The sequence below is a fragment of the Mytilus californianus genome, unplaced genomic scaffold (assembly GCF_021869535.1).
Source record: "Mytilus californianus isolate M0D057914Y unplaced genomic scaffold, xbMytCali1.0.p SCAF_6, whole genome shotgun sequence".
NCBI classification, from domain to species: domain Eukaryota; kingdom Metazoa; phylum Mollusca; class Bivalvia; order Mytilida; family Mytilidae; genus Mytilus; species Mytilus californianus.
In genome coordinates, this window is record NW_026262712.1 from 117815578 (window position 1) to 117836772 (window position 21195).

Consider the following 21195-nt stretch of genomic DNA (forward strand, 5'->3'; position numbering starts at 1 on the left):
GCCCAAAAACGCTGAAGTGGGGGATAAAATGTGAAACATTTGAGTTCATTAAACAAATATAATGGAGAATGTTTTTTTCTGATTCTATTAAGACACATGTATGTATGTTGATACTCATATTTTGTTTATGAAGTTATTAATTCATATGGCTTTATAGTAGGGTTGTTTTTCTAGGATGAATTTTTTTATCTGTATCTCATTTTTCGTAGAAAACTTTATGAAAGGAAAAGAGCCATTCCCTTCAGATTAAGCAGTTTATATCTATTTCCTTGTTATTTGATAGTGCCACAGAAAATTTATAAACTTGTATTTGTTTCTTTTTTAAATACAAGTAAGAGACCTTACAATTTTAAACATCAAGTTAATAATATCCTTCATTGCCATAGCTGATATTTGAATTTAACATTGATGGATTGATTCTTGCTTGTTTAATGTACAGTCATATATATTTCATGCATATTCAAAAGAATATATTAACAACTCATGTAATAAGCTGTTTTAAAATGTAATGCATTGTAGGTAATATTTTCAAAAGATTACACCAAAACTTTGTTATATGCTAACAACCTCCTAGTTAATGGAAATTCAGCCAATGACGAGACATCATTTTCATTTTTGGGTATTAACAATGACATAACCCATAATCCTTTAGATTTTGAAACAGCAAATTGGTAGGTTCTGCAAAGTAGGTTGAGAAGGATGGATGGAATAAAATTGAGAATGGAAATGGGGAATGTGTCAAAGAGACAACAACCCGACCATAGAACAGACAACAGCAGAAGGTCACCAACAGGTCTTCAATGCAGCGAGAAATTCCCGCACCCGGAGGCGTCCTTCAGCTGGCCCCTAAACAAATATATATACTAGTTCAGTGATAATGAACGCCATACTAAACTCCAAATTGTACACAAGAAACTAAAATTAAAAATAATACAAGACTAACAAAGGCTAGAGGCTCCTGACTTGGGACAGGCGCAAAAATGCGGCGGGGTTAAACATGTTTATGAGATCTCAACCCTCCCAATATACCTCTAGCCAATGTAGAAGTACATTTAGATTGCCACTAGTAAATGAGGATATGTTGGATAGTGGCAACAATTTTTACCTAGGACAGGCCAAATACAGATAGTGGCAACAATTTTTACCTAGGACAGGCCAAATACAGATAGTGGCAACAACTTTTACCTAGGACAGGCCAAATACAGATAGTGGCAACAACTTTTACCTAGGACAGGCCAAATACAGATAGTGGCAACAATTTTACCTAGGACAGGCCAAATACAGATAGTTGCAACAATTTTTACCTAGGACAGGCCAAATACAGATAGTGGCAATATTTTTAACCTAGGACAGGCCAAATACAGATAGTGGCAACAATTTTTACCTAGGACAGGCCAAATACAGATAGTGGCAACAATTTTTACCTAGGACAGGCCAAATACAGATAGTGGCAACAATTTTTACCTAGGGCAGGCCAAATACAGATAGTGGCAACAACTTTTATCTAGGACAGGCCAAATACAGATAGTGGCAACAACTTTTACCTAGGACAGGCCAAATACAGATAGTGGCAACAACTTTTACCTAGGACAGGCCAAATACAGATAGTGGCAACAATTTTTACCTAGGACAGGCCAAATACAGATATCCTCAGGAGTTGATGCTAGGGTTCATTAATGTACAGATAGCATGGCACATTCCCTACATGGGGCACCAGATTTACTGTCCCTATAACAACTTTACATGACTGCGTATTTATACATTCTGAATTCCAAATTGTTGACCCACACAAGGGTTTAGTGCAGGACTAAAAGTCTAGGTATGAACATATTCTATACCCTAGTCAACTCTTGGGGTCTTGAAAGAGGGCATGATTTCCGTGATTGTCATCAAATGTAGTACTATGATCTTTCAAATACAAAGAAAATTAAAAAAAAAACATATAGCACTAGAAATTTTCCATGATGCTATATTATAACTGAAGTGCCATTTACATTTATTCCCATCACACATTGTATAAAGCTTGTCTGAATTATAAGCACATTTTTTTATGACAGGATAATGTGTCTAATGGTGGAAACATTAAGGTAGTAGTTAAGAATACATTTTGTCTTCTTCCCCAGAAACATAAAATAATTAATCAGTGAACTTTTACCAGCACTGTTCATTTATTGGGAACCAAATGAAACTTTTCCATCACTCATTGATTACCTGAGTAAAAAATTGATATAAAGGATGAAAAAACATGTTTTAACTCAAAAAACTGCATGTGATGTTGTATTTTTTCAATATCAATAATATATTTTCAATCTGTTCAATGTAAACAGTGATTCAAACATTAAAAGTTGATTTCTGACAAAATTTTCAACATTGATCCTATTGAAATTTGTGGGTTTTTTGTTTGTGTTTTACAAATAAAAACTAGAAAATGATGATGTTTAAATTAAAATCCTTCTTCAAGGCTTATATTCTATAACTCAACAAAAACAAAAAAAAACAACAACAAAATGCAAATTTCAGTAGGAAAAATTCTTAATATTTTGTCAAAAATCAACTTTTTTATGATTAAATCAGTGTTTATATTGAAGTGTTGAAAATATATTATTGATATTGAATAAATATAACATCACATGCAGTTTTGTGAGTATACAACATGTACTTTCATCTTTTAGAAGATATTTTTCTTACTCAGGTAAATTAATCAATGAGTGATGGATTTCTCTTAGAAGAAATTAAAAGGTCCCAAGGAATAAACTACACAGAGAGCAATAGCTATTGTATTTATTCAATAGGACAATATAACTAACAAAAGTTGTAATAGATTGAACAATAGGAGATGACACTGTTGAAAATTTTCATTTGGTTGGCAATAAGGAGAGTTATGTAAAAGCATAATCATAAAATTCATCACTAGTCTTCTTTGATATCTATATCTTAAACGGGAAGCTTAATACCAAAATTTATGATGAAAGAGATGATTTTTCATTTCCTATTGTTAATTATCCATTTTTAGATAGTGACGTTCCCTTGTCGCCATCTTATGGTGTTTACATATCTCAACTTGTTCGATTCGCTCGTGTATGTAACAACGTATTTGATTTCAACGAAAGTAATCTCTGTAGTAATGAAAAATTATTACACCAGGGTTTTCCATATCACAAACTACTCAAAACATTTACTAAATTTTATCATCGCTACAAGGACATCTTATACGTTCAGATATTTCACATCCAATATTTTATGGTAATATTCTTTACAAAGCACAAACATGTCGGCATTCACCTCAAAGGCTAACCAAACCTTTAAACAGACTTATTCAGAAAGGATATAGTTACGATACTGTTGTCAGGTCATTAAGGATTGCATATTTTGGTATTAATATTGATTCACTCATAGGGTCTTTGCATCGGAAATAAACACATTTGTTCTAAAACCAGTTGTTGGCATGACACGGGTTATGTTCTTCTCATATATTTTATGATGGTTATGATACTAAACCCCTAACGGGAGGGATTGTACTTGATTTTCATATGATGAAGACATAATCTTTCAATCAGTTTAAATGAGGACTGGAGCTGGCATGTCAGTAACTGCTAGTAGTCCTTTGTTAATTTATGTATCATTGTCATTTTGCTTAGTTTCTTTTGTTACCTATTCTGACATCGGACTCGGACTTCTTTTAAAATGAGTTTTACTGTGCGTATTGCTATGTGTTTCTTTATTCTACATTAGCTAGAGGTATAGGGGGAGGGTTGAGATCTCACAAAACATGTTTAACTCCGCCGCATTTTTGCGCCTGTCCCAAGTCAGGAGCCTCTGGCCTTTGTTAGTCTTGTATGGTTTTTAATTTTAGTTCATTTATATGTTTTGGAGTTTAGTGTGACGTCCATTTTCACTGAACTAGTACTCAATTTAATTTAGGGGCCAGCTGAGGACCACCTCCGGGTGCGGGATTTTCTCGCTGCGTTGAAGACCCACTGGTGGCTTTCGGCTGTTGTCTGCTCTTTGGTCGGGTTGTTGTCTCTTTGACATATTCCCCATTTCCATTCTCAATTTTATTGTATAGTACAGTACTGTTAAATGCTTTATTTGTGTCACCAAGACATATATTTCATGGTTGAGTGTCATTTGCTCAAATGTTGTGTTTATGTCTCTTTCTCATGCTCATCTTATTTTGTCCCTCTTACTCTTGATGAGTGAATTGGAAATGTCTGTTGTTGGATGACTTGGGATGTCTGAAATTGAATTAATTGCTAAATATGTTTTACAAGTCTTTTTTTCTGTACTGACCAAAAAAGATTTATATTTGTGCTTCAGTTGTCTTGTATTCGGCATAATTGTGTGATCACTATCTCTTGCTCTTACAATATCACTAGGAGTTTACTATTTTGTATAACCAAATTAATCAATGAATGATTGTTTTTTTCCAGGAGAAATGTAAAGGTCCCATTCAATAAATTCCACAAAGAACAATAGCTATTGTATTTATTCAATGAGACAGAACACTTAGCAAAATTAAACTCCAACTGATTCTGGTAGAAATTGTACATATAACTGGCTTTGTCTTCATTGAAATTCAAAGAGCACATGCTAATTAGAAATAGTTATTCTCTTCAAAAGCTGATGAATCATCAATAAAATTAAATAGTGTTTTTTTCTATTGTTGTTGGTCAGGTAATAGTATATTTTTATCAACTTCGACAGTTTTGGACCTGGAACTCACAGAATATTATATAAGATAAGGAAATGGGGTAGGATTACCAATGAGACAACTATCCACAAGAGATTAAAAACCCATACTGAATAGTCAGCTCTAAAAGGCCTGAAATTGACAAAATGTGAAACATCTAGTACATTTATCAAACTTAATTGTTGTTCTCAGATTCTAGTAAGATAATTATAAATATTCAGTTTTCCTGATACACAAAATTTGTGTATGTAATTGATTCAAATGTCATTGTTTGTTGAGTTGTTTTTCTAGAAAATAGATAAATGTTTGGTACTGTATCTCATTTCCTGAGGAAGACTTGAAAGGAAAAGAGTCATTCACTACGGACAAAACTGTTTATATCTATTTCCTTGTCATTTGGTTGTGCCACAGAAAATTAATACTCTTGAATTTCTTTTTTCTGAAATACAAACAAGAGACTATAATTTTAAAGAAAAAAGTTATTGAATATCCTTCGTTGCCATAGCTAATATTTGAATTTTATATTGATTGATAAATTCTTGCTTGTTTAATGTACAGTGACAAATATGTCATGCATATTCAGGACAACACATTAACAATTTATATAATTACCTGTAGCTGTTATAATGTTATGCATTGTGGGTAATATTTTCAAAAGAATACACAAACACTTGATATACTAACAACCTCCTGAACAATGGAAATTCAGCCAATGACGTGACATTATTTTCATTTTTGGGTATTAAACAATGTAATCTCCCATAATCTTTTACATTATGAAACCGCTAATTGGTAGGTTCTGCAAAGTAGGTTGACCAGGATGGATGGAAGTACATTTAGTTTGCCACTAGTAAATGAGGATATGTTGTATAGTGGCAACAATTTTTACCTAGGACAGGCCAAACACAGATCTCCTCAGGAGTTGATGCTAGGGTTCATTAATGTACTGATAGCATGGTACTCACCCTACATGTGGCACCAGATTGTATGTCCTTATTGCGACTTTATATTACTACACATATATACATCCTGCAATTCCAAATGATGACCCACACAAGTTTTTAGTATCAGACATGAAAAGTCTAGGTATGAACATATTCTATGCCCGAGTCAACCCTTGGGCATGATTTCATTGTCATCAAATTGTCAATCACTGAACTACAGACACTGCAATTAACTCAATAACAGACATCCCAAAGCAGTCATCAACAGAAACGTCAATTCACTCATCGAAAGGGACAAAGTAAGATGAGTATGAGAAAGGGACATAAACACGACATTTGAGTAAATGTCACTCAACCATGAAATATATGTCTTGGTGAGACGAATTAAGCATTTTAACAGTTTTGTGCTGTACAAGAAGACTGGTTTTGAATTATATGATGTATGCTTTTATAATACTCACCTGATAATAAATGAACACTGCTGGTAAAAGTTCACTGATTAATTATTTACGGTTTCTGGGGAAGAAGACCTGTATTCTTAACTTATACCTTAATGTTACCACCATCAGACACATTATCATGTCATAAAAAATGTGCATATAGTTCAGACAGCTTTATACAATATGTCAATGTAAATGTCACTTTAGTTAAAACATAATATCATGGAGAATTGAAATGGGGAATGTGTCAAGGAGACAACAACCCAACCAAAGAGCAGGAAACAGCCCAAGACCACCAAAGGATATTCGATTGTTTTATTTTTGTTAACTTTTCTTTGTTATTGAAAGTTAGCTCTTATGAATACCTTTGATGACAATGGAATCATGCCCACTTACAATACCCCAAGGATTGACTACTCAGTCGAGGGTATAGAATATATTCATGCATAGATTTTATATGTCTGGTACTAAAACCCTTGTGTGGGTCAACAATTTGGAATTCAGGATGTATAAATATGCAGTCTTGTAAAGTCGTAATAGGTACATAAAATCTGGTGCCCCATGTAGGGTGAGTGCCATGCTATCAGTACATTATTTAACCCTAGAATCAACTCCTGAGGTGATCTGTATTTGGCCTGTCCTAGGTAAAAATTGTTGCCACTATACAACATATCCTCATTTACTAGTGGCAATCTAAATGTACTTGCATCCATCCTTGTCAACCTACTTTGCAGAATCTACCAATTAGCTGTTTCAAAATCTAAAGGATTATGGGAGATTACATTTTTCGTACCCAAAAATGAATATATCATCACATCATTGGCTGAATTTCCATTGTTTAGGGGGTTGTTAGTATATCACAAGGTTTTGGTGTATTCTTTTGCAAATATTACCCACAATGCATTATTTTCTGAAACAGTGAATCATATTTATTGTATATGTGTTTTCATGATCATGCATGACATATTTGTCACTCTACATTTAACCAGCAAGAATCAATCAATATAACATTCAAATATCAGCTATGTCAATAAGGATATTTGATAACTTTTTTCTTAAAAAATGTAAGGTTCTTATTTGTGTTTCAGAAAGAAAAAAACAAATAAAAGAGATTATAAATTTTCGGTGGCACAACCAAATGACAAGGAAATAGATATAAACAGCTTTGTCTGTAGGAAATGGCTGTTTTCCTTTAAAGTCTGTCCCAGGAAATGAGATACAGATTAGAAAATTTATCCATTCCTAGAAAATCAACTGAACTAACAATGAGATATGAATTGATTACTTCGTCTACAAACTTTGTTTATCAGCATAACTACACATTGTCTTGATAGAATCTGAGAACATCCTCCATTATGTTGGTTAAATGAACTCAAATGTTCCACATTTTGTCAGTGTCAGGCGGTTTTTAGGCGGACTATACTGTATGAGTTTTGCTCATTGTTGAAAGCTGACCAGTGACCTATAGTTGCTTACATCCAAATCATTTAGTCTCTGGGGGATATTTGTCTCATTGGCAATCTTACCCCATTTTTTTAATATTATATAATGTCCTGCATGTGAGGTTTCAAGGATCCAGGTTCAAAACTGTCTAAAGAATATTTGCTTTGATATGGTGTTTTTGTCCCTTCCTCTCCCCGTCTTATTATGCCCCTTTTACACTTGTTGAATTTATTGTAATATATGTTGTTAGATTAATCGGGATACATGTTATTGAATGTATTGCAATGTCTGTAGTAGGATGAATAGAAATGTCTGTTATTGATGGTATTGCAATGTCTAGTAGGATGAATAGCAATGTCTGTTATTGAGTGTATTGCAATGTCTGTAGTAGGACGAATTGCAATGTCTGTTATTGAGTGTATTGCAATGTCTGTAGTAGAATGAATAGAAATAAGATGTGGTATGAGTGCCAATGCAAAGTCTGTTATTGAGTGTATTGCAGTGTGTGTTTGTAGGTGAATTGAAGTGTCTGTAGTTGGGTCAATTACAATGTCTGTTGTTGGGTGAGTTGGTATGTTTGAAATTAAGTTAATTACACTGTCTGTAGTTCAGTGAATTGTACTGTGTGTTTGTTCTTATTAAAAGAGACGAGACAATTTCTCTACAAATTTTTATTTTTTCAAAGTATATTTTTTGTTAAAAAAGATAACATAGGTTTATAAGTATGATATTTATTATCTATACTTCACTTTTGTGAAGGATCTGCAATCATGACAGAATGTTGCTATATATTAGAATAAGGGTTGGACATGTTTGATTCAGTATTACAAATGGGACAACTGTAATTCATGTCTCCAAAACATTCCTCACAGTAATTAGATTGACATTTCTCACATTGATGGAAGCGAATTTTACCATCATCCTTATTTTCACAGCTGATGCATGTCTTATATTTAAGACATGGGCAGAAGCATTTAGCAAATGTAGGACAGCGGTATTCCATCCATCCACGGAAAGATATACGATTTTCCATATGGAATTGCTTGTTACGAGATATGACATGCTGGGTCAGCCAATTCATCAGAGATTTTCTCCGGTGTCGTATTTTCTCATGAAGAAATGTTATCCTTTCAATGTCTCGTTCTGGATAGAAGAATGTGACAATTTTCCTTCGTAAACGTAAACCATAAGCCTGCATTATAAGGAACACAAATACAAAGAAGTAGAGAAAACTAAACTTGTAGATATTATTGTCATCTGGTTTACTGGGATTAGGGATACAAGTTGTTAGGTTAAACTCTACACCAAAGTCGGAATCCAATTTGATTGTGCTGAGGAAAGCTCTCAAAAATGCTGAAATAAATCCACTGCCTTCTACTGATACATTCAGATAACTGTTGCCACCAATATTTATATTCAGGTTACCATAGCGATCAATGAGGTTCAGGACAAAGTAAAGGACATAGTCAAAGACAATGATTACAGTAGCTATCAAGAGATGAATTCCAATTTTAGTAATACCTGTTTTAGCATGAGCTATTTCTTTTGATGACAGCCATGGTGACCGTGTGTCCGCATAGTTTCTGCATTCTTTTCTCTTCAGCGGTAAAACTGATGGTTTTCCCTGTGCCTTGCATTGCTGGTCATAAATCTTAAAAGCCTTTGTAATGTAGATATTGTCATAGCGATCCTTACTGAGGAACTTCTTTAGGTAGAAGATTGACTTGAGAAATAATAATAGGAGAGTGATGATGAGAATGTTACTGACTATACCAGATACTGTTAGAATCCATTTAGTTCTAGACTGTATGTCAGCTTTCACTTCGGAAATGATTTGTGCTGCTGTTTTTGAGGAATTGATATTCCCAACTGCACTGATATCTCCTTCAAAATCGAATGAAAAGAACGAGATGACCCCATCTAGGAAGGAATTTATCTCAGTATTAGCTACTTCTATGATATGTGATACAAATTTAAGAGGTTTACAGACAAGTACATTTGCTACTTGGACGACTTTACAAACATCTCCAATGTCAAGAACGACACATATCCTATCCAAAACACCTCTCTTTGACCTACAAAATGTTTATCGTTAATAAACTGAAATACTGTAATCAGAATTATTTTTGGACACATTTTTGTTTTTAGCTTTGTAATGTAGACTTCAATACTTAAACCAAACAAAGAGGGTGTAAATATAATACAACATAGGCAACAATTAAATGTCTTAATCGTTTACAAACACAGTTTAAGATGGCAGAGTTAATTGGTCCTTGTATGCCCCATGTCAAGACAACTTTTGTTGGTGTGTATTTGTAAGGATATTTTCATTCAGGGTTAAGAATAAATGTTGTATGAAATGCACTAGTGTATTTCTTCTTCACACTAATGTGTGTTTATTCTGTTTGAAATGAAACTCTTCAGTGCATGTTGTTAATGTTTATTCTATAACCTACCTTTTCAGTACATGTGGTCTATGTTTACATGTGGTCTATGTTTATTCTATAACCTACCTTTTCAGTACATGTTGTTAATGTTTATTCTATAACCTACCTTTTCAGTACATGTTGTTAATGTTTATTCTATAACCTACCTTTTCAGTACATGTTGTTAATGTTTATTCTATAACCTACCTTTTCAGTACATGTGGTCTATGTTTATTATACCCCACGCAACGAGTTGCGGGGGGTATAATGTTTTTGACCCGTCCGTCCGTCTGTCCGTCTGTCCGTCCGTCCGTCTGTCTGTCCGTCCGTCAGTCCGTCAGTCCTGTTTCTTGTCATCGCAACTCCTTTCATACCACACAACAGAATTTCACGAAACCTTTTTAGATAATAAGGACATACTATGTAGTTGTGCATATCGACAGGAAATTACGATTCAATTTTTTTTCCAGGAGTTACGCCCCTTTGAACTTATTTGCCCAATATTCTACTGCAACAGTTTGTCATCGCAACTCCTCTCAAACCACACAACAGAATTTCATGAAGCCTTTTCAGATAATAAGGACACACTACGTAGATGTGCATATCGACAGGAAATTATGATTCAATTTTTTTTTCAGGAGTTACGCCCCTTTGAACTTATTTGCCCAATATACTACTGCAACCTTTTGTCATCGCAACTCCTCTCAAACCACACAACAGAATTTCACGAAACCTTTTTAGATAATAAGGACATACTATGTAGTTGTGCATATCGACAGGAAATTACGATTCAATTTTTTTTCTAGGAGTTACGCCCCTTTGAACTTATTTACTTTAATGTACTACTGCAACAGTTTGTCATCTCAACTCCTCTGAAACCACACAATAAAATTTCATGAAACTTTGTAGATAATAAGGACATACTACGTAGATGTGCATATCGACAGGAAATTACGATTCAATTTTTTTTCCAGGAGTTAAGCCCCTTTGAACTTATTTGCCCAATATACTACTGCAACCTTTTGTCATCGCAACTCCTCTCAAACCACACAACAGAATTTCATGAAACCTTTTCAGATAATAAGGACATACTAGGTAGATGTGCATATCCACAGGAAATTATGATTCAATTTTTTTCTAGGAGTTACGCCCCTTTGAACTTATTTGCTTCAATATACCTCTGCAACAGTTTGTCATCGCAACTCCTCTGAAACCACACAACAGGATTTCATGAAACTTTGTAGATAATAAGGACATACTATGTAGATGTGCATATCGACAGGAAATTATGATTCAATTTTTTTTTCTTATATAATTTTTTTTTTCTTACAGTTATTTTATTTCTCCAGTGACAATGTGGGGACGTGGGGTATGTGAGCGCGCTCACTAAGGTTCTTTATTTCTCTAAACTAGTGCATGTGGTTTTTGTTTATTCTCTAACCTACCATTTCAGTGCATGTGGTTTTTGTTTATTCTCTAACCTACCATTTCAGTGCATGTGGTTTGTGTTTATTCTCTAACCTACCTTTTCAGTGCATGTTGTTTATGTATATTCTCCAACCCTTCCATTTCAGTACATGTGGTTTATGTTTATTCTATAACCTACTGTTCAGTACATGTGGTTTATGTTAATTCTCTAACCTACCATTTGAGTGCATGTGGTTTATGTTTATTCTATAACCTACTGTTTAGTGCATGTGGTTTATGTTTATTCTCTAACCTACCATTTCAGTACATGTGGTTTATGTTTATTCTCTAACCTACCATTTCAGTGCATGTGGTTTATGTTTATTCTCTAACCTACCTTTTCAGTGCATGTTGTTTATGTATATTCTCCAACCCTTCCATTTCAGTACATGTGGTTTATGTTTATTCTATAACCTACTGTTCAGTACATGTGGTTTATGTTAATTCTCTAACCTACCATTTGAGTGCATGTGGTTTATGTTTATTCTATAACCTACTGTTTAGTGCATGTGGTTTATGTTTATTCTCTAACCTACCATTTCAGTACATGTGGTTTATGTTTATTCTCTAACCTACCATTTCAGTACATGTGGTTTATGTTTATTCTCTAACCTACCATTTCAGTGCATGTGGTATATGTTTATTCTCTAACCTACCTTTTCAGTGCATGTTGTTTATGTTTATTCTCTAACCTACCTTTTCAGTGCATGTTGTTTATGTTTATTCTCTAACCTACCATTTGAGTGCATGTGGTTTATGTTTATTCTCTAACCTACCTTTTCAGTGCATGTTGTTTATGTTTATTCTCTAACCTACCATTTGAGTACATGTGGTTTATGTTTATTCTCTAACCTACCTTTTCAGTGCATGTTGTTTATGTTTATTCTTTAACCTACCTTTTCAGTGCATGTTGTTTATGTTAATTCTCTAACCTACCATTTCAGTGCATGTTGTTTATGTTAATTCTCTAACCTACCTTTTCAGTGCATGTGGTTTTTGTTTATTCTCTAACCTACCATTTCAGTACATGTGGTTTATGTTTATTCTCTAACCTACCATTTCTGTGCATGTTGTTTATGTTTATTCTCTAACCTACCATTTTAGTACATGTGGTTTATGTTTATTCTCTAACCTACCATTTCAGTACATGTGGTTTATGTTTATTCTCTAACCTACCATTTCAGTACATGTGGTTTATGTTTATTCTCTAACCTACCATTTCAGTGCATGTGGTTTATGTTTATTCTCTAACCTACCATTTCAGTGCATGTGGTTTATGTTTATTCTCTAACCTACCATTTCAGTGCATGTGGTTTATGTTTATTCTCTAACCTACCATTTCAGTGCATGTGGTTTATGTTTATTCTCTAACCTACCATTTCAGTGCATGTGGTTTATGTTTATTCTCTAACCTACCTTTTCAGTGCACGTTGTTTATGCAGTCTGGTGTTATTGGTTATGCTATCATCATTCTTAGAGTTTAGGTAAATACCATATCTTTGTAATGGTGTATCTTGTTCCATCAACTGTTTAGCTAATTTTATTGCATTTTTCTCTTTTTCTGTCATAGCCCTCCTTCTTTTCCTTTTTTTCCCAAAGAAACTACGGAAAGTATTGTCTATTTTCCTCACTACTGAATCCCCAGTTTTGACTACGTCTTTCCCAAAATTGATGACTTTATCTGTAGGGTCTACGTTTCTGAGTGCTTTTTCACACTCATATTTAGCGTTGTTTATTCCCTTCTCACATCTAGACTGGGCAGTTTTCACTCCATCACTACATTCCTGGGGAAAATGCAAATCATTAAAATACATTAAAAAGAAAATGGAAACATTTAACAAGGAGGAAATAACAGAAAGTTTATAAATAAATGAAAAAGGGAGGATAAAAAGCAAATCATGGAATAGGTGAAAAAAATACAAAGCTTGGAAAATTAATAAATGAGGAGAAAAAGAACTTTTACTGGTAAAAGGGAGGGAAAAAAGAAAGCTTCGAAATACATTTTATAGGAAGGAAAAATATCAAAAGCTTTGGAATACTTGTAATGGGGAGGAAAAAATAGAAAACTTCGAAATACATTTTTCAGGGATGGAAAATTAGAATTATTTAATAGGGGGGAAGATAGAAAGCTTGGAAATACATTAAAAAGGGAGGGACAATGAAATACAGAAAATGTTACCAATGAATTATCTTCTGATAAATGGCATATAACAGTTAAAGTAAATATGGTTACAATTTATTTATACTTAATTAGCCTGTGTTTTATATAATTAAGGCTAGGTATCATTATTCAATTCATGGGTTTGTTTTGGGGTATAGGTGAACCTCAAATTCAAGAGCTGAAAGAAATACAAATTTTCTGTAGCTTTTTATGCAGAATTTATCAAAACCCTAGAATCAGATATCTATGAAAATGCAATTTTTTATCAACCCCAAAAATTAATACATGTATTCATAAAATGGCAGATTATATACCATTCTCTGGTTTCAGTGCATATACTTTTGTGAGATGAGCGACCTGTCCACAAACTACCATATGGCTGTAAATACCTAAATAACTTGTTAATGCTCCCTTGGGCCCTTGTATCTAGAGCCTTGGACAATTGGGGATTGAGATATAATAAATACACTTTTTTGTTGTTATATCTAGATGTGTTTTTTTTTACCCTTGGTTTTTGTATCATTGTGTTGCAGGTTTATTGACAAATTGTAACCTCCTTTTATACTGCACATGATGTAGTAGTATTTAGATCAAAGATCAGTCAATTTTTCTTTGAATATCTAATTTTACTGTGGATGTTCATCAGTAAATACACTGATAGAGTTGTAATTGTAAATTGTATATAGTGCCATGAAGCCCATACACAATCTTTTCAATTATCTTGCTGTTTGAATTAAAAAGATAATAATTAGAAATGAAAATTTACATGTTACAATAACTTGTTACACTTTCTAACGGGTTTCTTGTGAAAAAACAAAGACAAATTCTGTCTCATTTCTTCTTTTTTTTTGCTGCAAAGATGATGCCCTGAATGGTTCACTAAAGTAAATAAAACTAATACCTTGGCTGCATTTCCTAGTGCATTCTTAGCTGCGTTGAGACCATTGACAAAAACTTTAACTGCATTAGTAATTGGTGCAATAGCACTTTTGATAGAATTTGCAATGTTCCTCAGTTTGACAAGGCCTTCATAAATTTTCCGTTCTATTCTTCTGATTGGTTCTTCTAGTTGTCTTCTGAGGATATAAGTCTGGTTATAGATCAGTTCCTGGGTACAGGCCATTGATTGTGATGCTTGCTCTGCATTGTATACAATGTTGACTACAGGACCAGCAAGTAACATGGCGAAAATAATGGACATAAATACAGCTCGTCCTTTTCCAGTGAACAGGTTTGGAACCATTAGTAAAAAGATGCATCTCATGTGTGTAGACAGGGCTAATGCTGCACATATGGGTAGAGATAATCCAAGTGTTATGTAGCAAGAGTTTTGTAGAGAATAATCATAACTGTATCGTAAAAGAACAAATAGGATTCCACAGGCAATAAAACCTCCAATTATCCCAAAGATGGCTTTCAGAATCCTATGTTCTCCACGGCTACTGTTGACCAGGTTGTTTCCAAAGGATTTGACTGGCTTGGGAACCATTTTAGAAAGTTTAGTTTCTATGATATTTGAATGTTCAGGAACACGAGTTAGTCTTCTTTGTAAGACATGATCAGGAATTTTGGCCTTGATTTGAGGAACCAAAGTTTCTGTATTTTCTCGCTTGTTTTTCGACATCATCACTAGTTCGTTAGTCGTCTTCTTCGCCATTGACATCCTTTTGACCTTGTCTTTGAATGACAAATTTCTGGCAATATAACTAGTTGGAAATGTCCCAGTTTTTCCACTTGACACATTTTGTCCCATTGACCAGCCATTACCAACATCCTCGACCTTTGTTATTGTATCACCGACACAAAGGTTGATGTCTGTATCTATGGAGGCTTGGTATGCATATAATACTTTATACATTATCTCTAGTTCGTCAGTCGTCTTCCTCGCCATTGACATCCTTTTGACCTTGTCTTTGAATGACAAATTTCTGGCAATATAACTAGTTGGAAATGTTCCAGTTTTGCCACTTGACATATTTAGTCCCCTGGACCAGCCATTACCAACATCTTCGACCTCTGTTATGGTATCACCGACAGAAAGATTGATGTCTGTATCTACGGAGGCTTGGTATGTATATAGGACTTTAAACATGATTGCAGACCTGGAATTTAAAACAAACAAAAAAATTATCTTATGATCTCTTGAAATATTTATTCTGAAAGTTGATACTGTAAATTCAGAAATTAATTTGTGCATTTATTATTGTGAATCAGTGATTACTGGTAAAAATGCAAGATTTGATTAATGCAATTGAAAACATGTTGTGAAGTAAAATCACTACTGAAATTATAAATGTGAGTTTTTATTAATATGAACCTGATACTGTCCCATTTTCCTCATTAATAAAAACATAGCAATAAATTTTTGAATTTACAGTATTGTTAGAATTGAGACATATTAGACATTGCTCTATTGTGTCAATTTGTTGCTGTCTCATTGATATATAACCCCCTTCTCTTTTATTTATTATACTTTGTGATAAAGACATGCTTTTTTCTACTTCTACATCTACTGTGTTAGTCACTTGTAGATGCTATACAATAGGGAGTCCCGACATAATATGTCTGTTTTATAGATGTGGTACATAAGTCAAAGAAATTTTGCCACTGTACTTGAAAAAATAAATAATTATAAAAATATTTCTAACATCATAACCTAACTAGCTTAAAACTGTCAACTTACACAAAGATACAAAAGGGATATTTAAACTCATAAGTCATAAACAAACTGACAATGCCATGGCAAACAGCAAAAAACGACCAACAACAGTCTACAAAACACAACATAGAAGCCAAGGAAAAATTTACCTTAGATGATTTTGGCTATGTTTTTATGTCCCTTTTGGTCATATAACTTTTCAACTGTTTAGGTCTTATACATCCATAGCTTTCAAAATGTTTTAATTTGAGAGTTGCTGATAAAGATAAATAAAAAAAAGCACTTTGGACGCACAAAATTAATAAAGTGGTACATTGTACATGTATTTTCATTAACTAGCACTTGGTCGATACTACTGCTGGTGGACAGTGAGTGTTAGTTCCCAAGGGTACCATCGACTCAGTAGTCAGTGTGCTGTACTGACATGATTTTCAACCATCTTTTCTTAAATTTTTCATAGATAAATTAACAAATTATTAAATAACTAAGGTTTCAACTCCCTCGGGCAAGTTGACCTTAGATGAATTTGACTATTTTGTTAGGTCCCTTTTTGTCACACAGCTCTACAATTGCTTAGGTTTTATATATCCCTGGCTTTTATGTTAGGTGTCACACAGCTCTACAATTACCTAGGTTTTATATATCCCTGGCTTTTATGTTAGGTGTCACACAGCTCTACAATTACTTAGGTTTTATCCCTGGCTTTTATGTAAGGTGTCATACAGCTCTACAATTACTTAGGTTTTATATATCCCTGGCTTTTATGTAAGGTGTCACACAGCTCTACAATTACTTAGGTTTTATATATCCCTGGCTTTTATGTAAGGTGTCACACAGCTCTACAATTACTTAGGTTTTATCCCTGACTTTTATGTTAGGTGTCACACAGCTCTACAATTACTTAGGTTTTATATATCCTTGACTTTTATGTTAGGTGTCACACAGCTGTACAATTACTTAGGTTTTATCCCTGACTTTTATGTTAGGTGTCACACAGCTCTACAATTACTTAGGTTTTATATATCCCTGGCTTTTATGTAAGGTGTCACACAGCTCTACAATTACTTAGGTTTTATCCCTGACTTTTATGTTAGGTGTCACACAGCTCTACAATTACTTAGGTTTTATATATCCCTGGCTTTTATGTAAGGTGTCACACAGCTCTACAATTACTTAGGTTTTATCCCTGACTTTTATGTTAGGTGTCACACAGCTCTACAATTACTTAGGTTTTATCCCTGACTTTTATGTAAGGTGTCACACAGCTCTACAATTACTTAGGTTTTATCCCTGGCTTTTATGTAAGGTGTCACACAGCTCTACAATTACTTAGGTTTTATCCCTGGCTTTTATGTTAGGTGTCACACAGCTCTACAATTACTTAGGTTTTATCCCTGACTTTTATGTTAGGTGTCACACAGCTCTACAATTACTTAGGTTTTATCCCTGGCTTTTATGTTAGGTGTCACACAGCTCTACAATTACTTAGGTTTTATCCCTCACTTTTATGTTAGGTGTCACACAGCTCTACAATTACTTAGGTTTTATCCCTGACTTTTATGTAAGGTGTCACACAGCTCTACAATTACTTAGGTTTTATATATCCCTGGCTTTTATGTAAGGTGTCACACAGCTCTACAATTACTTAGGTTTTATCCCTGACTTTTATGTTAGGTGTCACACAGCTCTACAATTACTTAGGTTTTATCCCTGACTTTTATGTTAGGTGTCACACAGCTCTACAATTACTTAGGTTTTATCCCTGACTTTTATGTTAGGTGTCACACAGCTCTACAATTACTTAGGTTTTATCCCTCACTTTTATGTTAGGTGTCACACAGCTCTACAATTACTTAGGTTTTATCCCTGACTTTTATGTAAGGTGTCACACAGCTCTACAATTACTTAGGTTTTATATATCCCTGACTTTTATGTTAGGTGTCATACAGCTCTACAATTACTTAGGTTTTATCCCTGACTTTTATGTTAGGTGTCACGCAGCTCTACAATTACTTAGGTTTTATCCCTGACTTTTATGTTAGGTGTCACACAGCTCTACAATTACTTGGGTTTTATCCCTGACTTTTATGTAAGGTGTCAAACAGCTCTACAATTACTTAGGTTTTATATATCCCTGACTTTTATGTTAGGTGTCACACAGCTCTACAATTACTTAGGTTTTATCCCTGACTTTTATATTAGGTGTCACACAGCTCTACAATTACTTAGGTTTTATCCCTGACTTTTATGTTAGGTGTCACACAGCTCTACAATTACTTAGGTTTTATCCCTGACTTTTATGTTAGGTGTCACACAGCTCTACAATTACTTAGGTTTTATCCCTGACTTTTATGTTAGGTGTCACACAGCTCTACAATTACTTAGGTTTTATCCCTGACTTTTATGTAAGGTGTCACACAGCTCTACAATTACTTAGGTTTTATCCCTGGCTTTTATGTTAGGTGTCACACAGCTCTACAATTACTTAGGTTTTATATATCCCTGGCTTTTATGTAAGGTGTCACACAGCTCTACAATTACTTAGGTTTTATATATCCCTGGCTTTTATGTAAGGTGTCACACAGCTCTACAATTACTTAGGTTTTATCCCTGACTTTTATGTTAGGTGTCACACAGCTCTACAATTACTTAGGTTTTATCCCTGGCTTTTATGTAAGGTGTCACACAGCTCTACAATTACTTAGGTTTTATATATCCCTGACTTTTATGTTAGATGTCACACGGCTCTACAATTACTTAGGTTTTATCCCTGACTTTTATGTAAGGTGTCACACAGCTCTACAATTACTTAGGTTTTATATATCCTTGACTTTTATGTTAGGTGTCACACAGCTGTACAATTACTTAGGTTTTATATATCCCTGACTTTTATGTTAGGTGTCATACAGCTCTACAATTACTTAGGTTTTATCCCTGGCTTTTATGTTAGGTGTCACACAGCTCTACAATTACTTAGGTTTTATCCCTGACTTTTATGTTAGGTGTCACACAGCTCTACAATTACTTAGGTTTTATCCCTGACTTTTATGTTAGGTGTCACACAGCTCTACAATTACTTAGGTTTTATCCCTGACTTTTATGTTAGGTGTCATACAGCTCTACAATTACTTAGGTTTTATCCCTGGCTTTTATGTTAGGTGTCACACAGCTCTACAATTACTTAGGTTTTATCCCTGACTTTTATGTTAGGTGTCACACAGCTCTACAATTACTTAGGTTTTATCCCTGACTTTTATGTTAGGTGTCACACAGCTCTACAATTACTTAGGTTTATCCCTGGCTTTTATGTTAGGTGTCACACAGCTCTACAATTACTTAGGTTTTATCCCTGACTTTTATGTTAGGTGTCACACAGCTCTACAATTACTTAAGTTTTATCCCTGACTTTTATGTTAGGTGTCACACAGCTCTACAATTGCTTAGGTTTTATATATCCCTGACTTTTATGTTAGGTGTCACACAGCTCTACAATTACTTAAGTTTTATCCCTGGCTTTTATGTTAGGTGTCATACAGCTCTACAATTACTTAAGTTTTATCCCTGACTTTTATGTTAGGTGTCACACAGCTCTACAATTGCTTAGGTTTTATATATCCCTGACTTTTATGTTAGGTGTCACACAGCTCTACAATTACTTAGGTTTATCCCTGGCTTTTATGTTAGGTGTCACACAGCTCTACAATTACTTAGGTTTTATCCCTGACTTTTATGTTAGGTGTCACACAGCTCTACAATTACTTAAGTTTTATCCCTGACTTTTATGTTAGGTGTCACACAGCTCTACAATTGCTTAGGTTTTATATATCCCTGACTTTTATGTTAGGTGTCACACAGCTCTACAATTACTTAAGTTTTATCCCTGGCTTTTATGTTAGGTGTCATACAGCTCTACAATTACTTAGGTTTTATCCCGGACTTTTATGTTAGGTGTCACACAGCTCTACAATTACTTAGGTTTTATCCCGGACTTTTATGTTAGGTGTCACACAGCTCTACAATTACTTAGGTTTTATCCCTGACTTTTAAGATTTGAGTTTTCCTGATTAAGGCTATTCCAGAAAATTGCTTAAGACACAAATTTAATAAAGTGTTATTGTCATTTACACAAAATGTCCAAGTTAATTGGCCAATTCAGGTGATGCTGTTCAAGTTATGGCCTGATTCAGGTGATGCTGTCCAAGTTATGGCCTGATTCAGGTGATGCTGTCCAAGTTATGGCCTGATTCAGGTGATGCTGTTCAAGTTATGGCCTGATTCAGGTGATGCTGTCCAAGTTATGGCCTGATTCAGGTGATGCAGCTTTAAATATTTCTATTGATTTTTTTTAATTTAATTATTTTATATTATTTTATATTATTTATTTTGAAGGGAAAAGGGTTAAAATACACAATCATTTTGAATTTACTTTATTGTAAAATTAATAATTGAAAAAAGATAAAACTAAGTATTGTATCCAAACATGAATGCTATCTCAACAGGACTGATTTATAAGTTACATTTATTGTCTTTCAAAACTTGAAACATTTCATTTTTTTAATTGTGTGAATAGTTGTTTTTTCTAAACATCTAAATAAAATGCAAATATATAAAAAAAAAAAGAAAAAAGAATTTTAACTCATACATGTATAAAGAAATCCATTAAAGAAAAAGATAATATAAAAAATCTTCCTTACCTTAGTTTCTACAACTTTGAATTGATATGACTACTAGTTACAATTAAATGAATATTCATTTGACCTCCGAACTTAATGTTCACATCCTTGTATATTGGGTTGATCCATCATTGACAAATCTAGTGTCAAATTGTGGAAAACAATAATTAAGTTAAGATTCATCAGATACAAGATTATGTTATTAGATATTGTATTTATAAATTTAAGAGGTGTGTCTGACATGGTAGATTCTCAGTAATGTGGTATTTGTTGGTTGTTTTTTTGCCAAATT

At 33.9% G+C, this 21195-nt stretch overlaps 2 protein-coding genes across 3 annotated transcripts; both read right to left on the minus strand.

Moving 5' to 3' along the window:
• Positions 1-8176: 8176 nt before the first annotated feature.
• On the minus strand, positions 8177-11825 carry LOC127704185 (E3 ubiquitin-protein ligase DCST1-like). Of its 2 annotated transcripts, XM_052208119.1 has the most exons (3): positions 11744-11759; positions 11469-11545; positions 8177-9592 (listed from the first exon to the last, which is right to left on the minus strand). In XM_052208119.1, the coding sequence occupies exons 2-3, from the start codon at positions 11510-11512 to the stop codon at positions 8302-8304; spliced, it is 1335 nt and encodes a 444-aa protein (XP_052064079.1). In that variant the 5' UTR covers positions 11513-11545; positions 11744-11759; the 3' UTR covers positions 8177-8301. The 2 variants fall into 2 exon arrangements, with proteins under 2 accessions (XP_052064079.1, XP_052064080.1); XM_052208120.1 differs by lacking the exon at positions 11469-11545 and having other exon boundaries at positions 11748-11825.
• A 701-nt stretch (positions 11826-12526) lies between these two features.
• LOC127704184 (uncharacterized) lies at positions 12527-20961 on the minus strand. Its single transcript, XM_052208118.1, has 3 exons — positions 20925-20961; positions 14473-15673; positions 12527-13194 (listed from the first exon to the last, which is right to left on the minus strand). Exons 2-3 carry the CDS (start codon positions 15661-15663, stop codon positions 12823-12825), a joined length of 1563 nt encoding a protein of 520 aa, XP_052064078.1. The 5' UTR covers positions 15664-15673; positions 20925-20961; the 3' UTR covers positions 12527-12822.
• Between the last annotated feature and the right edge of the window lie 234 nt (positions 20962-21195).

Coding starts and splice junctions, on each gene's coding strand:
- LOC127704184 (XM_052208118.1), bottom strand. CDS start 15,663: ATGTTTAAAGTCCTATATACATACCAAGCCTCCGTAGATACAGACATC. Junction 13,195..14,472: donor CACTAGGAAATGCAGCCAAG/GTATTAGTTTTA, acceptor CATTTTCCCCAG/GAATGTAGTGATGGAGTGAA.
- LOC127704185 (XM_052208120.1), bottom strand. CDS start 11,791: ATGGAAGGGTTGGAGAATATACATAAACAACATGCACTGAAAAG. Junction 9,593..11,747: donor AAACAACATGCACTGAAAAG/GTAGGTTAGAGA, acceptor AACATTTTGTAG/GTCAAAGAGAGGTGTTTTGG.